Raw genomic sequence first — 17,793 nt, 5'->3', positions numbered from 1 at the left:
CAATGGTTCAACACAACACATCACCATATGCACTTGTCAGGCAAGTAGTGGAAAGTCCCTGTAGAGCAATCTGTACCATTGGAGGACTTTGCTTATAAGGGTTTAGGGGTGCGGGCAGTTAGGGCTCGGTTCATACAGCGCTAGAGGTTCGACAGTGATGTTGCAAAGCCCTAGGAGAAGTAGCAGCACGTAGCGGAGGGAAAAGCAGGGTATGAGTCGGTCAGCTGGAGACAGTTGGCCAGTAGGGAGTCATCAGCCAGCAAGACAACAGTTCTGAGCAGTGCTGTAATGTATTTGGCAGAGATAGAGCAGTGACGGCGTTAAATGCTGACGCACTGAGAGAAAAGCCTGGCGGCTTCTGCTGTGCCGTTGCTCTGCCCAGATGTACTATTCTACCCTGGAAGGACAATTACTGCACTGAGAGACACAACACAAGAAACACAGAAACCACTGAAGTGCAACGTAAAAGAAGTTTCTAAAGGAGTTTTATATCTAATGTTGTGTGGCAGTTGAAGCAGGCGAGAGGAAATCAATCAGTTAAAATATTGTCGGCTGTAGGAAGGGAACAGTGGTAAGCTGTGGTTGAGTGACCCAGGTGTGCGTTAAAGTCATTACCTACTGTTTGTCCTCTAGCTATTGTACGTAAAAGTTAACTGAGTCAACAATATTAATATTTTTATCATGCAGGGTCTAGTCTTTCATTCATTCTACCCAGCTAGAATTGTACGCTTTCATGGTAGTAGTGGTGATTAGTAATGTATTAGCATTAATATTTTTCTGGGTGAAGGTAATTTCTAGTCGATAAATCCACTGTGTCTTTCTCACACCTACTGTAACTGTAGATCTAAAGCCGTGCTCGGACTCGCATCTGGAAATTCTGGCAAAATTCAGACTGCATGCTCATCAACGGTCGAATATCATTACCTTCTAAATGTAAAAACGGAATGGTGCTGCTTTAAACAGTATGTCTATTCATTATAAATTCTTCATAAAATGAAAGAAAGACCGTAAGTTGCTTTTTAACAATGTCGGGATCGATTGCCTTCAGTTGCATAGTGAGCTGTTACTGTTTTACTGTTACTCCCCCGTGGGATGCAGCAGCATCTTGCTTTGAACTTGAGAAACAAATGAGACCAGATGGAGGAAGCCAATGAGAGAAAGGGCCCCAAGTCCGATAGAGGAGTGTTTAGTATCGAGGTTATAAAAATAAAAGGCTTCAGGTGAGCATCTCTAAATGGCTTTGGAAGAATCAGCTTGCATCAGTGTCGGTGCTACTGGGATAAAAGCCACGCTTGCCTTCAAATCTAGCAGAGTCGCCTGGTTGAGGTCGCCTGACCTGAAAGACCATCAACACCCGATGATCCCAGGTAACATCACTGATGGTGTGTCCCAGTAGATCCCAAGATCAATTCAGTAGATGATTCAAATAATGAAATGCAAAAAGCCACCAGCGAATTAAAACACTTTTATTTTCATTTGGTACAACACAAAAGTGCGTTATGATAACACTGCCCATGATTAGCCCGGCGTGAGGACAACTCATGGTTCACGTCTTTGTCTCAACCTCGGATTAGAACTTCTCCTTATTGTGTGTAGTATTATGTCAATCAGTTTGTTTTGTAATCGCTCACTCAAGGCACTTCACAACTTTAAAATACATCATTTGAAGAATATTCTATTCAGTGCAACTGTTTGGATGTCAGTGTGCTTTGGCCAAAGCGTTTGTTGTATTAGGAGCTGAACACAGTAAGACTCAAAAAAATTATAAATAATGATGAACTTAGATTTAAATGTTTTTACTGTTTTTGCAATCTAGGCAAATGGAATCACAGGAATTTTACACGTGTGCTACAGAGAATTATCATAGAGAATTATCATACAGAAATATGTTGGTTTTCTCTCTAAGTAAAAAGAAAAACACAGGCACATCACTTTCCCTTGAAATCAATAACTTACCTCTACAAATTGCATTTTATTGTTGTTATTGCAGACAAACCCCCCAGCTCATAATTTCACATTGTTTGGTCAGATACACAAGTCATTGTCAGAACAGTTAAAAGTACACCAAAAACATTTTCCCATTCTTGAGTGAAAATAAAGAATCTTTGGTAGTGAAGAAAATTCAAAGAAAATGCCTAAACATAAAATGCATTGAAATACAAAGCAACAAGGAAGGCTACAGCAAATGGCTGACAAGAAGGAGAAATCCAGCTTTTATTTAATAAGGAACTGTCTAAAATAATATATCTAACAACACAGAAAGATCATAAATTACTTGAGACCTTCAGAATGCATCTGGGCAGCATCCTAATGCCTTGAATAGATGCAAAGAGAGCCACTGAGGTATTTGGACGACGGGAGGAACATAAAAGTGCATAAGAATTCTGCTCCCGGTCTACAGCAAAAACTGGACATTCCTTCCAAAATGCTGTTCCCTTCCATCAAGTGCCCTTATTCACATTCCTGTCATCGGGTAGTTATTTTATCCTACTCAGGGAATAAAGTATTCCTATCACATTTGTTTCATCCTTTGCAGCTTATTCAACAGAATATAAAGAAGGAGAGGGATCCTGGCACACTATTTTGGCTACTGTGTGGGAGGGGTGGAAGAAATCAAGGACACATTGGGTGCAACAATCAATAAATCTTTGGATTAGAACATGGCCACCGTGTCGGATCAGCGGTTTTCATTCAACTTGGTAGAAAGAAATACATTAACAATAGAAGTGTTTTTTATTTCACAAAATATAACCATCATTCATATATAAAAAGAAAAAAGAAAAGAAAAACAAAAATTGTCTATTCTGTTAAAATAAAACAGTCACAGCAGCAATAGTACACGTCTCTCTTTTGGTCGCCTGTTCACCTTTTCACCTAATGCGGTGAGTGCTGTGTTTCATTTTAAACAGCAAATCAAGAAGGACAACCTGCACGAAACACCTTTGCACTACCATAGATATTGATTTTTACATTGCCGTATGTTGCCCTCCCACATGATATGAGTGCAACAAAAGAAAGTTTTAGACCCTTTTTCCTTTGCAAATGTATACTTCAGCTCTTCCTAATGCTTTGCCCTCAAAGCTAAAACCTCTGAATTTGCAGCATCTCTAAATGCATCATATCGTCTCGTGCATTTTTCTGCTTGCTTTCAATGCTTTAGTGGCTAACCGGAGCTGTTAATTAGATCCAGAAGAATTAGGAACTCATAATAAGTGATGGCAGTAGCCCATCCCACCACCTTTAGAGTTTAGAATGTAATCATCGACAGAGGAGACTAGAGATTTTAGTTAGACTTGAAGTTGAAGGCATGTGGCGCTATTGTTTGGCTCGCCGTGCCGGGGCCAACGTAATTCCATGGTCAGGATGTACAAGTGTTTCTTTGGGAAACACAACGTTGCTCTGGAGGTAAAATGCTCTTACCGCGATGGGTGGAAACACAAATTCCAGTTTCTTTGGCTGAGTTGCAAATGACGAAGGCCCAGTGAAAATGACAAGCGCAAGAGGTAGCTAGTGTTACAAAGCCTAGCACTCTTGCTGCCAAATGCAAAATATTTTTATATCTAATCTTGCCATACTAACTAATCAAGTTTAGCTAGATAGTTTACAGTCGTTGATCTTCAGCTAAACATGTCTAAAAAATCTGATTAGCTACCATGCTGTAATAAGATCATGAATGCTATTGACATGAAGGAACAGGGAGAAAAAAAGCAGCCCCTGTCATTTATATGTTTGCCATTCAAGTTTGAAAAAATCCCTGGTTCATTTTCAGATTTTGCACTAATTTTGCCTCCAGAGCTGCTCTGCATCTGAAAAACATTTGTAGAACAACATTGTGTGAGTGCAAACAACCACAACAGAGGGTTCTGTAAATTACACATCCAGAACCATGTCATAGTCTGTTTCCTTCTTCCTCTTCCCACACTTATTAATGAGCACTGTGTACAAAGTCAACAGTACCACCCAATAGCTTGCATAGACGACAGCCCCTATGACCAGAACAATCTTTTCTGATTCGGGAAAGGGCTTTTTAGTCTGCAGGATTACCGTATAGATAATCCCGATGAAGAGGATAGTGAACCAAACAGATATTGGAATCAGACCAATGAAGTTCACCACCACCGTTTTCCTCCCCGAGGTCCCCCATCCAGACTTGTTGATTGTTGCTATCGCAAACATTTTGGCCGGCAACAGGCTCGACATGTAAAGTACGGAGTAGAACGACATGAAAACCATGACAATGTTACCTCTGAGGCAGCTAGCAAACGAGGCCTTGATCAGTGCCACAGCCTGCACAATCAGCAGAAACAATAAAATATTCCAGAGCCTTCCTTGGTAAAATAGTTGGATCGCCGTGGCGATGAGGAAGAACGGGAAGAAGCCAGTGATCACGGCCTCGTAAGTCATCCACAGGTGGTGCTTGTGAAACCACATGGAGTTGTAGAGCCATTCTCTGAAATAGGACTTGCTCCATCGGGTTTGTTGATTGAGCCAGCGAAGGTACGTGACTGGCGTCTCAGTGAGGCACTTTGATCGAGCGGTATATTTTGTTGCGTACCCGAGGCTTAGGACCCTGTTAGTGAGATGGCGGTCATCCCCAAAGCTGCAGTGGGATCCCATGAAAGTCTGATTGTACCAGTCCTCGATGAACTCGTGCAGGATGGAGTTCCGGTACATTCCCAGAGGCCCGCTGATGCACTGCACACAACCAAAGTAGGACTGGCAGGCCCGCTCAATGTTGAAGGCCATCCAGTACCGCACACTGCTCAGGAAGGAGATCCAGGACTCGTACTTGTTTAGAATCTAGGTAGGAATTGACAGGCAAAACGTTGGAGGTTTAACATAAACATTTCCAATACTATAACATATGACACTTCCAAGGAATAAGAAATTGTTGTTTCGTAACCAACCTGCACATCTCCTCCAACGCCTCCCACCATAGGGTCTTCCTCCAGGACCTTCACCATCTCCACCGACGATGCCGGGTCCAACATAGTGTCGGAGTCACACACCTGAGTGAAACCAACAAAATCAACAGTGAATAAGCTGCCTTTTGAGGCCAATGGTCATTGGTTTCTTAGAAAGGTGCACGCCGTGTAATCAGAAGTGCTTGTTTTTGCCACTGAAGGATTGAAGTTTCTGGCATTAACGAGTCCCGTGAACAGAATAGTGTTGTAAGAAAATCTTGCGAGGTTACATGTTGCCAGAAGCCAAAGGGGCAAACGTGAGTGCCGACTGGGCAGAGTTTCTTGTGTTGGTGTCCGTGGGAAAATTGAATGAGCAAAGAGAAAGAGAAAAGGGGCAGCAGGTAAAGGAGAGTGAACCAGCTGCTCGCAACTCTGGAGACCAGTGGTGTTCCTGTGGCTACTGCGATCCTTTGTACCACAGAAGAAGAACGCTTCAAGAAGTCACTCTTACAATTCAGGCACAATCTGAGTATGTGGCAAAACAAGCACTTTTAGTAAATCTTCAGTTACATTAAAGCTGTAAAAATGCCCTGGAAGCTTGTTTTGCGGCCGTTGGTAACAGCGTTATCACTTAACGCTAGACCAATTTCAATAATCTAATCCCCCGAAGTGTCATTTAGACACAAAGACATCAAAAACAAGACTCCAGGTTAAAATTGGTTACCGACGTTCCCCTTTGAATCAGAGCAGCAATATGGCCAGTGGATAAAAGCCTGCAACAAAGTATAACTACCATCTTTCTGGTCCTGTTGTATCTCTCTCCATACTCCATATAAATGGTAATTGTTTCTGCCTCAAGCAATCAGGGGATGAAAAGCAACCTACAGCCCAATAACCATTAACAAAACACATCTGTTACAGGCCGAGAGTGATAACAATGATAATTGGCATAATCACTCTGATCAAATACAAATATGCTCCTGATTCAAGGCCATGCTATCTTTATCCACCAAATCACTGTTTTTTATTTTTAAATGTAGCGGGTACAGGATGTAAACAGGTTTCCTGAACCTTCATCAGGGCTTGTGTTGCAAAGCTTGCCACTGTGGTTCATGCTTTTACCTCACGCTTATATTTTAAGCCACCTCACTGCACAATGTTAACATTATTAGACTCCATGAGCCAGTCAAACGCGCTCGGGAACTGCCTTCTCCAAAGATATGATTCAGATGTCAATAATTCACATTGTCTGTCCTTTCAAAGTTAGACTCAGTTCTGTTACACTTAGTTCTGTTACACAGATCTGTTATTACACTCAGACATTAGCTACCGCTGCCCCTCTTCTCAACCTGATGCATCCACCCAGCCGCGGACCATCTACAGCGAAAGCAACACAGAAGACTCTTTGTGGTCCCCGTGTTTGGTTTGGCAGAGCAACCCCCCCCCCCCCCTCCTCTCTCTCTCTCTCCAGCCATCTCATCCTCTGTTTCTCTTTCTCGTCCCTTTCCGCTCAAGCTGATGTCTGCTGTCTTACATCCACACAAATTTACACACATACCACTGAATATTTTATTATAATATATTAGTGTCTAGTTTGTACCATTTACAATTCTTTCCTCCCTCAATTTCTTTTTTTCTCTCCCATAGTTTGTGACCCATTCAATTCTTAAAATATAAAAAGGTGTCCCTTTTCTATTTCATTGACTTACTTGAACGTAGTCCATGCTTCGCCCCAGTGCTTTGAAGGCTGTGTACATGACCTCTCTCTTCCCTCCCCACTTCTGCATGATGCACACACATTTGTTGTTGAGGACCAATCTGGTGACCTGCTGCATGCTCTCTGCGTAAGCCTCGTCCGTCTCGCCGGGCTCCTGGCTGTGAAAGTTACTCCGCCAGATGTACGTGGCCGATTTGTCCCGTCCCATGGTCTCTTTGAATATATCCATCATGTACAAGTCATCGTCGTTGTTCCCGTCGATCACCATGATCACCTTGATCCCCGGGTACGTCAGTCTCTTCACCGACACCAGGCATTTCCTCAGGTAGTTTGGGTCCTCTTGATACGCCGCAATGCACAAGGCCAAGGACTTGTTCAGTTTGATCGGCGTCTCCAAGGACCGCCGCATGTTTCGGTGTTCTAAGAGCGCAAAGAGGCTCTGGATGACGAGGTGGACGACTAAGATGGCGCCATAGAGGCCGAAGGACAGGTGGTTGTGAGCTGTTTGGAAGAACTGGTAGCCCATGATGTAGGCCGTGGAGATGCCCACCAGGAGGGACACGCCGAACATGGTGGTGCCAAGTATCCGAAGGTAGGTGAGGACCCTCTGACACTTCATCTAGGGACAGAATGTGGAGACAAGGGTCAGCCAAAGTAGCACAAAAATGACTGGATTTCCCAGTTTAAACTACAGGCTGAATGCCATGGAACAAACATGGGACTGTTTTACATCCATGTGAAATACAACATGAGTCCATTCTGTAATTTGGAGAGAAGAATCGCACATTTCTGTTGACAATGATTTTTTTATACAGCACAAGGAAAACAAATTCATCAGTATAATTTATTAAGCTTTTAGAGGCAGCTCTTCTATTTTTATTACAAGCCAGGTGGAGATGGCAGTAAAGCTTCTCCCCCCTTTTCTAATACTTCCCCTCTACTTGCCTCCCCCCCAAAATCCCTGTCTAAATGTCAGTCAGTTGTGACTGGCCGATTGTTCCAACGCTGCGTAAGGGTGTGTGAGTGGGCGCGCATTACAACCCAATTAAGCATCGAGCCAACAGCCCCTTCCAACCGTGTCAGTGCTCTCTAAAGACAACGTATTATCACTTTCTTTCTCAAAAGGCTTTGTGAGCAAGTAAGTGTGATCGAAGCCATAAAAGGTTGTTCTGTGTTTAAAGATGTGGGGACCATTGAAGAACATTCCCTGCTTTTGTTTCCCAAGTCCAAGCGACAGGAACCAAACTCTGCCAAACTCTTCTGCTCAGAATCTTGAAGTTTGTTTCCAGCTCTCATTGTGTTGCTACCGCCATCTGTTTGGCAGAGCGGCGGCGACCCACTCAGTGCGGCTCAGCTCGGCTCAACGCAAGGCGGACCACCCTGTGATGTCATCTGTTTATATCTCCGTGAGAAGGAGACACAAGCTTTCGGGATTTCTTTACTTGTGCTTCTTCCCCCTCTGCGACTCCCACAGAAAGTAAAACAAGGGCATCCCTTCCCCGACAAAGTAGATGTCGAGAGGGAGATGTGCAGTGAGGATATGGAAAATAACAAGCTTTTCCTCTTCATCGCCTCCTTCTGGGACTTCGCTTTGACACTTTTGAGATTTTGAACTCTTTTTGCTGTCAACACATCAGGATGTGTAAAGTACACGTTACTTTAGTTGAGATCAGCAAAGCATGTAAATAAGTACGAGCAACAAAGTCATCAAAAGCAGAGCGGAGCGCGTGACTCGGCAAGAGTTCTTCACTACGCACCTAAGCACAGAGGACAGATGGGAGGGAGGGAAGCCGTGGAAAGAGACAGAGAGAGAGCGGAGAACAATTGTAAAGACAACCGGCGGGGAGGGGCAGAGGAAGGCAGAGCCAGAGAGAAATGGGCTGAAAAGAAGATGTCTAGAAAGACTGCAAGAGGAAAGCAAAGCAGACACAGAGAGCAGGAGGGGAGGGAGAAGTGCGCCTTGGCTCAGGCACAGTGCTCATCTGATGATCGTTGGGATGAGGAGGACGCGGCCAGCGTAACAGGCGTCCTCTGGCACGCGCCAAGACCCCTGGAGTCAGCCGCCCATTTACAAGACCCCTTGACGCACACACACACATGCTTATGCACGTATGAAAGCTCATCACACCAGGAAGAGAAGGGAGAGAGGGAGAGGGAGTGAGCGTGGGGAATGTGAATGTGAAAAAACTATAACTTTATTTATAATGTTAGTTGTTTTTAAATGCGTTAGAAGTGCATTTCAACTTAACTCTTTCAGTTTGTGCACATATTGCATGTATGTATAATGTTTTACAACTGTTTAAGGTAGTGCAGAACAATCTTTCTCTACCGAGGAAAAAACATGTTTTCACCTAAATGTAATAAATATATGCATAGAAATGTTGTTATTAGGACAAGAAGCCGTCACAAACAAACCTCTAAAACAAGAGCATATAGACACATTTCCAGTTATTCTATCTAGTTCACGTAACCTGTCCTTTATGGATGGAAATACAAGAACTCACACAGGGTTTTGTTGATTTATGACTGCTTGTTTATTTATGATCCGCCCTTTACGGATTGGAGACGTCTGTTTAAAACTCTGTGGTTTAAATAAGTGAGCAAACATGTGATATTCGACTCACGTCATAATGCAGGGATGCAAAGTTCGGCTCGGTTCACATTGCAGACCAACAGAACGTTTTTCAAACGTTTTGCAAGCGTTTTTAAGTGATTCAGTGCGAAGAGAAGAGACACGGCGCGGCCACTTGCTGCTTTGCTCTCCATAGCATCTCCCACACTCCTCCGGACGTGTGATCTGATGCAAAGGTCAAGACCAACACTTAGCTCAGACTGCGGCTGCAGACTGAAAAAACATGATGGTGGTCCAAAACCTGGCCCCTGCCCTTGAGACATAAAGGCTCTAATCAGAGGAGCATCTGTGACACATGTGGATCTGTGACACATGTGGATGTTCTCACTTAGGAGTTGGGGTTAGGTGTATCAGCGCATATCCGCATGTGAGGTTTGTGTGTGCGTGTGGAAGGTGTGAACAGCACATGTGGATGACATTAGCTCAGCTTTCTGTTTGTTTTTGTATCTCGGCACACGTAAGTGATAGGACACCATCACTAACGTCATTAACGGCCTTTTGAGAATAATTCCCATTGGTTTGGTCGCCGAGACAATTTGACTAGAATATGAAATCTAGCTTGAATGAAGACTAGATGGATTAGCGGAGGGATGAAGTGATGAACGAGGGAACGAATGAATGACATGTCTCGCGCTGTCTACTGGTGAAAAGTCTAGTCGGCTTTCTTTGAAAAAACAAAAGAGAAAACAACACAGATTTTTTTAGTGGTGGCATCAGCCAAAAAAACTATTCCCTCGGGTGAAGGTTTTATTACCTGGACTAATTGGAAAAAATAAGTGTATGCTCGTTACATTATGTATTTTCAAAATAAACTTTTGTCTTCACAGCAAGTTTGGTTATGGCGATAAAACCACGTAGGCGGGTTTAGGAGGAGTCATCAGGCTGAGAAAACAAGTTGAGGCCAAATAGGGACATGGCATAATGTCAACATTTTTTTTTAGTTAGGCACAAAAGACAAAAATCTGTCTCCTAGCCTGTGTTGGTTTGACCTGTCCACCTCTCCTCCTGCCGCAAAACCCAAACGCGTTTGAAATATATTTAACATTTGCCCGGTACGTGAAGAATAACTGGTAATAAGTTGTATGTTTACTGACAAAGAAGAGTCTGGGTAAATACAAACTTTGACCTACAAGTGTTGTTAGAGGTAAAGTCAGTGGGATTTATCCTTCGAGGACCATCTATGTCCATACAAAACTTCCTGACCGTGTGTGTAATTGTTGTTATGGTATTTCTCTCCGAGCCAAAGCTGTGGGTGTATCAGACATTTGGGGGCACTACCATCCATAAAGCCACTTAGCTAATAATACAGAAAAAGCCTTGTCAATGGCATGCAATTATTAGACATAGATCCCCTTTAGCCTGTTACAATACAGCATGCTCCATTCGAGGTATCGATCTATATTAGTCATTGACATTATGTTGAGTAGCAGATGAAGCATGTTGTGTGTACAATGTGACCCAAGTTTTCTTTAGTGTGATAGCAGTGTTATGCAAGAGTGGATAGATATCCACTATTATCCATATATATATATATATATATATACACACTCTTACATGGCTTGTCAGGGTAAATGAAAATTCCATTTAGTCTCGTCAGTGTTTGAAGAGAATGGCCATGTGTGCACGTGTGGGTGTTTGTTTATGTGTGTGTGAAAATATGTGAACTAGGCATAAAAGCGCGTGTGTCTCGGTAGACTTCACCTACTGTGGTGTAAGACAACATTATTAAACAATAAAGTTGTTCAAGGTAGGTGTTGCTGGAGTTTTGACCTTCACGTGTGTGTGTGGGTGTGGATGTGTGGGTGTATGTGTGTGTGTGGGTGTGGATGTGTGTGTGTGTGTGTGTGTGTGTGTGTGTGTGTGTGTGGCTGTTCATGCTTGCTGCAGAGAGTCAGAGATGGTTTGACTAAACTCACAGGAGAGCAGTGGAATCCCTGTCGGCAGAGTCCCACTTGTTCCACTGTGACGGAACATAAAACATAACAAGGCTCTCCAGACTAGGTGTGTGTGCGCGCATGTGTGTGTGTGCCTAATAGAGTAACAACTATATATGTATGTGGGTCATTACCGGATTCTCTGCAATATAAATCTGAAGCAGAGCCAAAACATACTTGTTAGTCTGCGTTGGGCTGAGATAACATACCTCTTACATCTTTTATTTTGTAGCTGAGGAGTTAATGATTATGAAAGTGTAACATTCATAAATCAACAGCTCTGGCAAGATGTGCGCGGTTCATACAAAACTTTAATGTTGCTCTGGAGAGTAAGCTGACGCACAGGTGTGGTTATATATTCAAAGGGATGAAAAAGACTGAGAAATAGCTTTAAGAAAATAAACTTGTATCAATGTTATTTCTCCTATGAAGCTACAGTAACGGCCTGTAATAATACTATACATTAATCATATTAATTAGAGTATCATAGTAGAGTATCATACATACATCTTTTTTATGTGAAACCCAACAAAGTGCTTTCCCAACAAAAGATGTGTGTGTGTGTGTGTGTGTGTGTGTGTGTGTGTGTGTGTGTGTGTGTGTGTGTGTGTGTGTTTGAGAGTAAGCTGAACGAGGCTGAAAAAGGCCACGATGCACATTTTAAAGGCATTAAATGTTGATGTGGCTCTCCTGACAGTTGCAGCAGGATGCAGGAAAATGCTCACATGTTCAAAGTGGACGATGAGGAGAGGGAGAGGCGGGAAAAACTGGCTGCTGACTTTTAGGCGAGACAAAGTCGACACCCTCAAATTTCTTATCCTCATATCGTATGCGAAAAAAAGCTTCACTTAACGTTTATGGAAAATGATCAATGAGGCTCAAACAATACTATAAATGCTGAATTGTATGGCAAAAATGTAATAACTATATCTACATCTATATAGATATAGATATATATCTATATATATATAAATATGAAGTGAAGAAAACAACAACTGTTGTGTGGTTCCATATTCATTTACTCATCTTATATTGCTACAGTGAAATAACCTCTATGGTCTCAGACTCCAGCATGAATGAAACTGATTTTCTGAAGGCGTGAGGTAAGACCTCCCCTTTCTGCTGCTCTTCCTTCTCATAAACCCCCCATGTGGTCACACAGTGCCATTGGTGTCAATACATCCACAACTAAACAGAAACACCACCTACTGTGCTACACTGCGCTGCTCCCTGCATGATTGGAATCAGGTGCCATAGCTGGCAAATATACGAGGTTTCAACATAACTTGGCAGTTGACCTGACACTCATTGTCTCTTTGTGTGCTCACATTCTGTAAGCGATTAGAATGGACTGTTTTGTGTTAGTCTATATGTCATTCTTTTTCCATGGTTAAGGTTGCATCGTAGAGGGGTAATTCGATTTAAAAGTGACCGTGGCAGCGAATGTGAAATTCATTATTTGATGAGAACACTGTGTTAAATCTTTTTAAAGCCAAATGTTTAGCATTTTGGCTCCCTTTAAGTCACCTACTACCGTATTCAGTGAGAAAAAAAAGGGTGAGTGGTTTGGAAAGAAGGGATTTGCAACACATGGAGGGATGGCAGACACTAAAAGAAGGGGTGGGGGAGGAGACTGGCACAGCGGGGGGGGGATTGGATCAGGTCTCTGCCAGGTGGGGTCCTGGAATAACGCCGCTGCAAGCTGCATGATTTCCTGCTGAATTACTGATGCGACTCAGTTGAGGAGGCCTCTACAGCCACTCCTCTGTCTGGTTATTTGTTAGATTGTCTTTCATGTGTAGCCATTCGTAATTTTCATCAGCCCATCGGTGTATGAAAAATGCTTATTTTTCCTGCTGAAATGTCTGCCATTAAAAAGTGTAAATGGTTTCATCCAGCCTGTCTCTGTCATTCATTGATCCAACACTTTCTTTGACCTGTCTGCCGACCCTTATCAACTGTGCTCTAAAATAGCTCCCTCTTTTCCCACATGGTAGAAAGTTCTATTCTGGCGCTTCCTATTATCATAGTTAATTACAGCTAAGAGATAACACGAGAGGCAAGTCGCCCGCATGTCCGGGAGACAGAGAGGATGTGACTGGGATCCAGGTTGAGGATACCCGATTTGTTGTATGTGCACAGCTCACTTTGATCAGCTCCTGAGTTACTTTACGGCCTATATCTTAACACTGGCATCAGCCCACCCCGTGAGACCCTGTGACTCAGTATGAGGTAGTGGGAATCTAACTCAGCAACCTCGCCCACATCCAAATTTTGACTTTTACTGGCTGACTGTGGCGCTGCTTCATTGCTTCTTTACAAAGGGAACCTTGAACACGCTGGGGCTTTAATGCAAAATAAATAAGGGAGGTAGTTGTGTTGGTATTGCGTGTGTTTCTTTGGGGACGCACGCTGTCCTAACACTTTAGCAGCCCCAAGGCCCTGCATGCTGCATGACCCATGCTGTGAGCAGTAATGGCACGTGGGGCGTGTTGTGAGCCCTAATGGAGACCAGCCATGGAATGGCTTCCTCTGTCACGTAGTAAACTGCTCGGTGCGCTGTGCGGAAGAACATCCTGTTGCAACGATGAGTCTACAGCAAACTGAGTCACCTATCGAAGAGTTCCGAACAAGGTTTTCCTCCTCTTACTCATTCACCATCCCCAGCTATAGCAGGCAGCCTTCATGGACTCCCCACATTGCTGTGCATGATAATTAAGCCTCTGTTTAAGTGCTTGAGGTTCCCATGACAGGCACCAGAGATGGATTGCCATCCTTGTTGTAGCACACTGAGTGATCTGCAGAAGTTCTCCCTGGAGGGCTGAGACAGTATGCTGGTATTAGCGCAGATGCATGTGTGGATTGCCGGAGGGTCCACCCATACACATATTATACAGACAAATTGTGCCCTGAAGATATTTAAAAAATCTGCACATGCATTTTGGATTAATACTGATTAGCATGGAAGATGTACAATCATGCTTGGCACATTTCTGAACATTACACTACAGAACAGCGGAAGATGTGAGGAGCCGACGAGTTAAAGTTCCTACTAATAAGAGGATAAATGGACTTTTCGCATTGATATATTACCACTGACAGTGGACTGAACGCTTCACCACCCCGTACAGGTGGATATCACCATGGTTCCAGCTTGCACAGCGTGAGAACAAGAATGCACAATCAGAAGATGAACCAGGCCAATAAATCAATGTCAGGAGTCCTCAGACACACAGCTCACAGGTGTTCATTTCTTGAGTGGGTTTTACATGAGCCTTTAGAGGTATCTGCATACTAAGAGGTCAGTGTAAAGGGAGGAAGAGAGTTATTTCAAAGAGCCCTACAACTCGGATAACTAACACAACATGAGCCTGAAGCTCAGATGTGCAGGACCAACATTTCAGTGAGGTAAATGTCTGTAACCATTACCATGCTGCTCAGAGAACACCATTTATTGCCGTTACCAAATGTGCCAAATGCCATTAAATTCTGCACTCAGACCGGGAGGCACGCTGAACGTGTCTAAATTCAGCGCTCCCATTGGCTTGTTCACGAGTGACGAATAGTTTGCAAAGTCAGCAATTTGTTTCATTCTCAGGCTGAAGCTGACTGGTGCAGCAGAAAACCATAAAGTTTTGTTTGATTACAAGACTAAGCCTAGCGGATATGTTTCGCACGTTTCCACAGCTGGCGCCGCAGATGTTTGTGCAAGTTGGGTCAAAGTAACATGTTGTGAATGTAATATTATTTTCATACAGTAGCTAACATCTGTCGAGGAAAAGCAAATCTTTCAACTAGATGACATTAGCGTTTTACACACAACCGTTAAGGTAAACAAATACTTTAGTGACAGCTGGCTCCCCCCAACTTAATGCCTTACTCCCTTTTATTAAGATTAAAACGTTTTTATTATAAAAAATAAACCTGACAAATACATGCGAGCATCAACATGTCTAAGCGAATAACTTGTCTGATCACTCTCTGTCAGTAAGCTGTGTGCTCACCAGACCAGATGATCACTGGCCGCCTACCTTGAAGCAGCTGTGGTCCTCTGGTTCGTCCTTGAGGAAGGATGCGGTCAGCTCCGGCAGCTCTGGTGATGATCCACAGGGACAAAAATTCTCAACGCAGTTTCAGAGGACACTTGCGTAGTGGTGAAGCTCATCAATCCGCTGACATTGATCCGCATTCAAAATAACACATTTTAAGCACGTTCCTCTAAATTGGCTAAGGAGGATGAAAAAAAGAAAATCCCAGACTGCTCGTCCTCAACTAGTTTCTAACAGTCTATTTGCAGTCATCAACTACACAACTTCTCATGTGTACAAACATCAACGTCAGTCATCTTTGGCATCATTCATGTAAAAAAGTATGAATAAAGCATTAACTATGAAAAAACAAAAAAATACTTTTCTCCATCAACTTCTGGCAGTTTCATTCATTTTTTAAAAGTTTTTACAAGTTACAAAAAAAGCCACCAAATCGTTCAGTAAATTAAAAAAGTTTTCCAGCAATGACTCTGTAGGAATCAGAATCATTTGTTTGTTTGTTTGTAAAAGTGGCATGAAGATAAGTACTTCTAGAGTTTGCCCACGCAAGCATCCAGGTTTCACAGAGCACAGAGAAGTAAGTGGCCAAAAGTCTCTCTGTTGCTGCTGCCTAATTCCTTCCAGGCGGCTGAGTGTGGAGCCTCCTTTATGGCTGCTTCAGCTCCCAAAACCTTTTACCAGGCTACAACAGATGGGCGTGTTGTTTTAATAAGAGGGGAAGGTTTGGGGGGTAAAAGGAGGAGCAATGCAGAGGAGGAGAAAGAGAGAGAGAGCGAGAGAGGCACTGGCGGTCTATACCCCCATTCAAACCATAGATCTGGCCAGCCTGAAGGCGGTTAAACCCCCAAGTTGTTCTTTAATCACACCCAATGCAGTACATAGTGTGAAAACTAAGTTCACCACTACACAAATTCTTCAATGTACTGCAGTAATTTTACGGCTAATTTAAAACAGTATTTTTTAGTTTTTTAACAAGCATACAGGTAATTGTTCATCTATTGTCTCATCACCCGAAAATGTAAGTCCCCAGTTTTGTTTTGTCCTCATTATTATTGAACTGTTACATCAAATTAGGTTGCAAATATTTGCAGACGAAACTCTATAATGTTAGCTAGGTAAACCAGAATAGTCAGTAAAGATAACGTTAACAAAGTAAATCACTAATTACCGTATTAATATGGAAATTTAGATACTTAATTTGTGTTTAACTGTCTACACCCTGTTACAGAACACAATGTACGAGTACAAATGGGACGTTTATTGTAAGGGAGAGGAGAGCGGAAGTCGCCAACATGTGCTCAAAACGGTGAACAAATGACCCAACGCTAACAGTGACCTTACGTGTGTTTTATCCCAGCAGTGACATTCAAACCAGATCAAACTTATTTTTATTGTTGAATATTAGTTGAAGTGAATACCTGTCTTAGCTTCACTTACTTTATTTAATGTAACCATCTCCTCACATACGTCTCTTGGTTTCAGCTGTGCCGTATTATTCTTTTAGCTCAATATTGATGTGTTTAGTTTAGGCACATAATTGATCAAACTACTCTATACAGACGTTTAGAACAGTTTGTTTCAAAATGTTCTATTGTGTTTGTGATACAGTCACTCATCATCAGAGATTGTGGATACCAGCTGGATGCAGCAATGAAATCCTCTTTCAAGGTTTTCTATGTTGTTATTGTTATTATTCATGGTCAGTTCACTCAGAATTAACTACACATATGCATACGATTTGTAAACAAGCTAATCTGTGATGCAGTTTTTAGTCAGTCACTGTTGAAACTATTTTCATTCAATATCTGAGGTCATGAATCATTTTAGGGTTTTAGTATTCCTCTAAACTTTTGTGATGTAATACGAATTTCCATTTTATATTTGTCTTGAGGGTATGTATAAAACTAATTATAGTTTTGTACTCTTGTTTTTATTTGTTGCAAATTAAATGCTAAATTAAAGCAGGTTGTATTACCATTTGTAAATAAATGGTAATATTCTGGTTTACACTGTAAAAATACAGCAAAACCCAGTTATCCTACAATCCAATACTGTAATCAAGTTTACGGTAAGCGACTGTATAAATGCATTACAGTAGCTGCACTATAAGAAACAGTAGATCTCTGCCTCCTCTTCATTCAGTGACGTAATATCAGACATTAAATTTGTTATAAATTGCTATAAATATACGGTGGACTTTTAATTTTAGTTTTTCAAAATAACTAACATACAGGTAAATGTTCATCCTTTGCATGTAAATTAAACAGTAAATGCCGTCATTTGAACAAGACAGCAGACTGCTGTAATTTAACAGCTCTATGCAGCATTTTACTGGATGCTTCTTTACACAATTTAAGTTATTAAATTCCATCTACATTATACTGTCTATTGTAGATATAGTATATAGTAATGTGTCTGAACCCACGATAGAATGTTTGTGTTACTCAAAGTGCTCATTGCCTACAAGTCTTTTTTTAGCGAAAAGAGGTGACAGACTTTTGCTCAATGTGACCTTCGTTCGCCCAGCTTCAGTTCATCTGAGCGCAGTCATGTGTAG

General features: G+C 42.3%; 1 protein-coding gene across 1 annotated transcript; it reads right to left on the bottom strand.

The window, feature by feature from the left end:
• Window positions 1-1,450: 1,450 nt before the first annotated feature.
• has2 (hyaluronan synthase 2) lies at window positions 1,451-15,915 on the bottom strand. The gene is made up of 4 exons (XM_040166380.2): window positions 15,219-15,915; window positions 6,614-7,240; window positions 4,908-5,009; window positions 1,451-4,800 (listed from the first exon to the last, which is right to left on the bottom strand). Exons 2-4 carry the CDS (start codon window positions 7,238-7,240, stop codon window positions 3,871-3,873), a joined length of 1,659 nt encoding a protein of 552 aa, XP_040022314.1. The 5' UTR covers window positions 15,219-15,915; the 3' UTR covers window positions 1,451-3,870.
• Between the last annotated feature and the right edge of the window lie 1,878 nt (window positions 15,916-17,793).

This window comes from Gasterosteus aculeatus, chromosome 20 (assembly GCF_964276395.1).
Source record: "Gasterosteus aculeatus chromosome 20, fGasAcu3.hap1.1, whole genome shotgun sequence".
In the NCBI taxonomy this organism is placed as follows: Eukaryota; Metazoa; Chordata; class Actinopteri; order Perciformes; family Gasterosteidae; genus Gasterosteus; species Gasterosteus aculeatus.
Note: the sequence above shows the minus strand (reverse complement) of the source record. Positions and strands in the feature narration are given on the sequence as shown.

Bases quoted from the DNA above. Each gene is read 5' to 3' on its own strand.
- has2 (XM_040166380.2), bottom strand. From the start codon at position 7,240: ATGAAGTGTCAGAGGGTCCTCACCTACCTTCGGATACTTGGCACCACC. The intron at 5,010-6,613 runs GTAAGTCAATGA...GGTTTCACTCAG, and splicing joins GAAGCATGGACTACGTTCAA to GTGTGTGACTCCGACACTAT. The intron at 4,801-4,907 runs GTTGGTTACGAA...ATTCCTACCTAG, and splicing joins GCGTTGGAGGAGATGTGCAG to ATTCTAAACAAGTACGAGTC.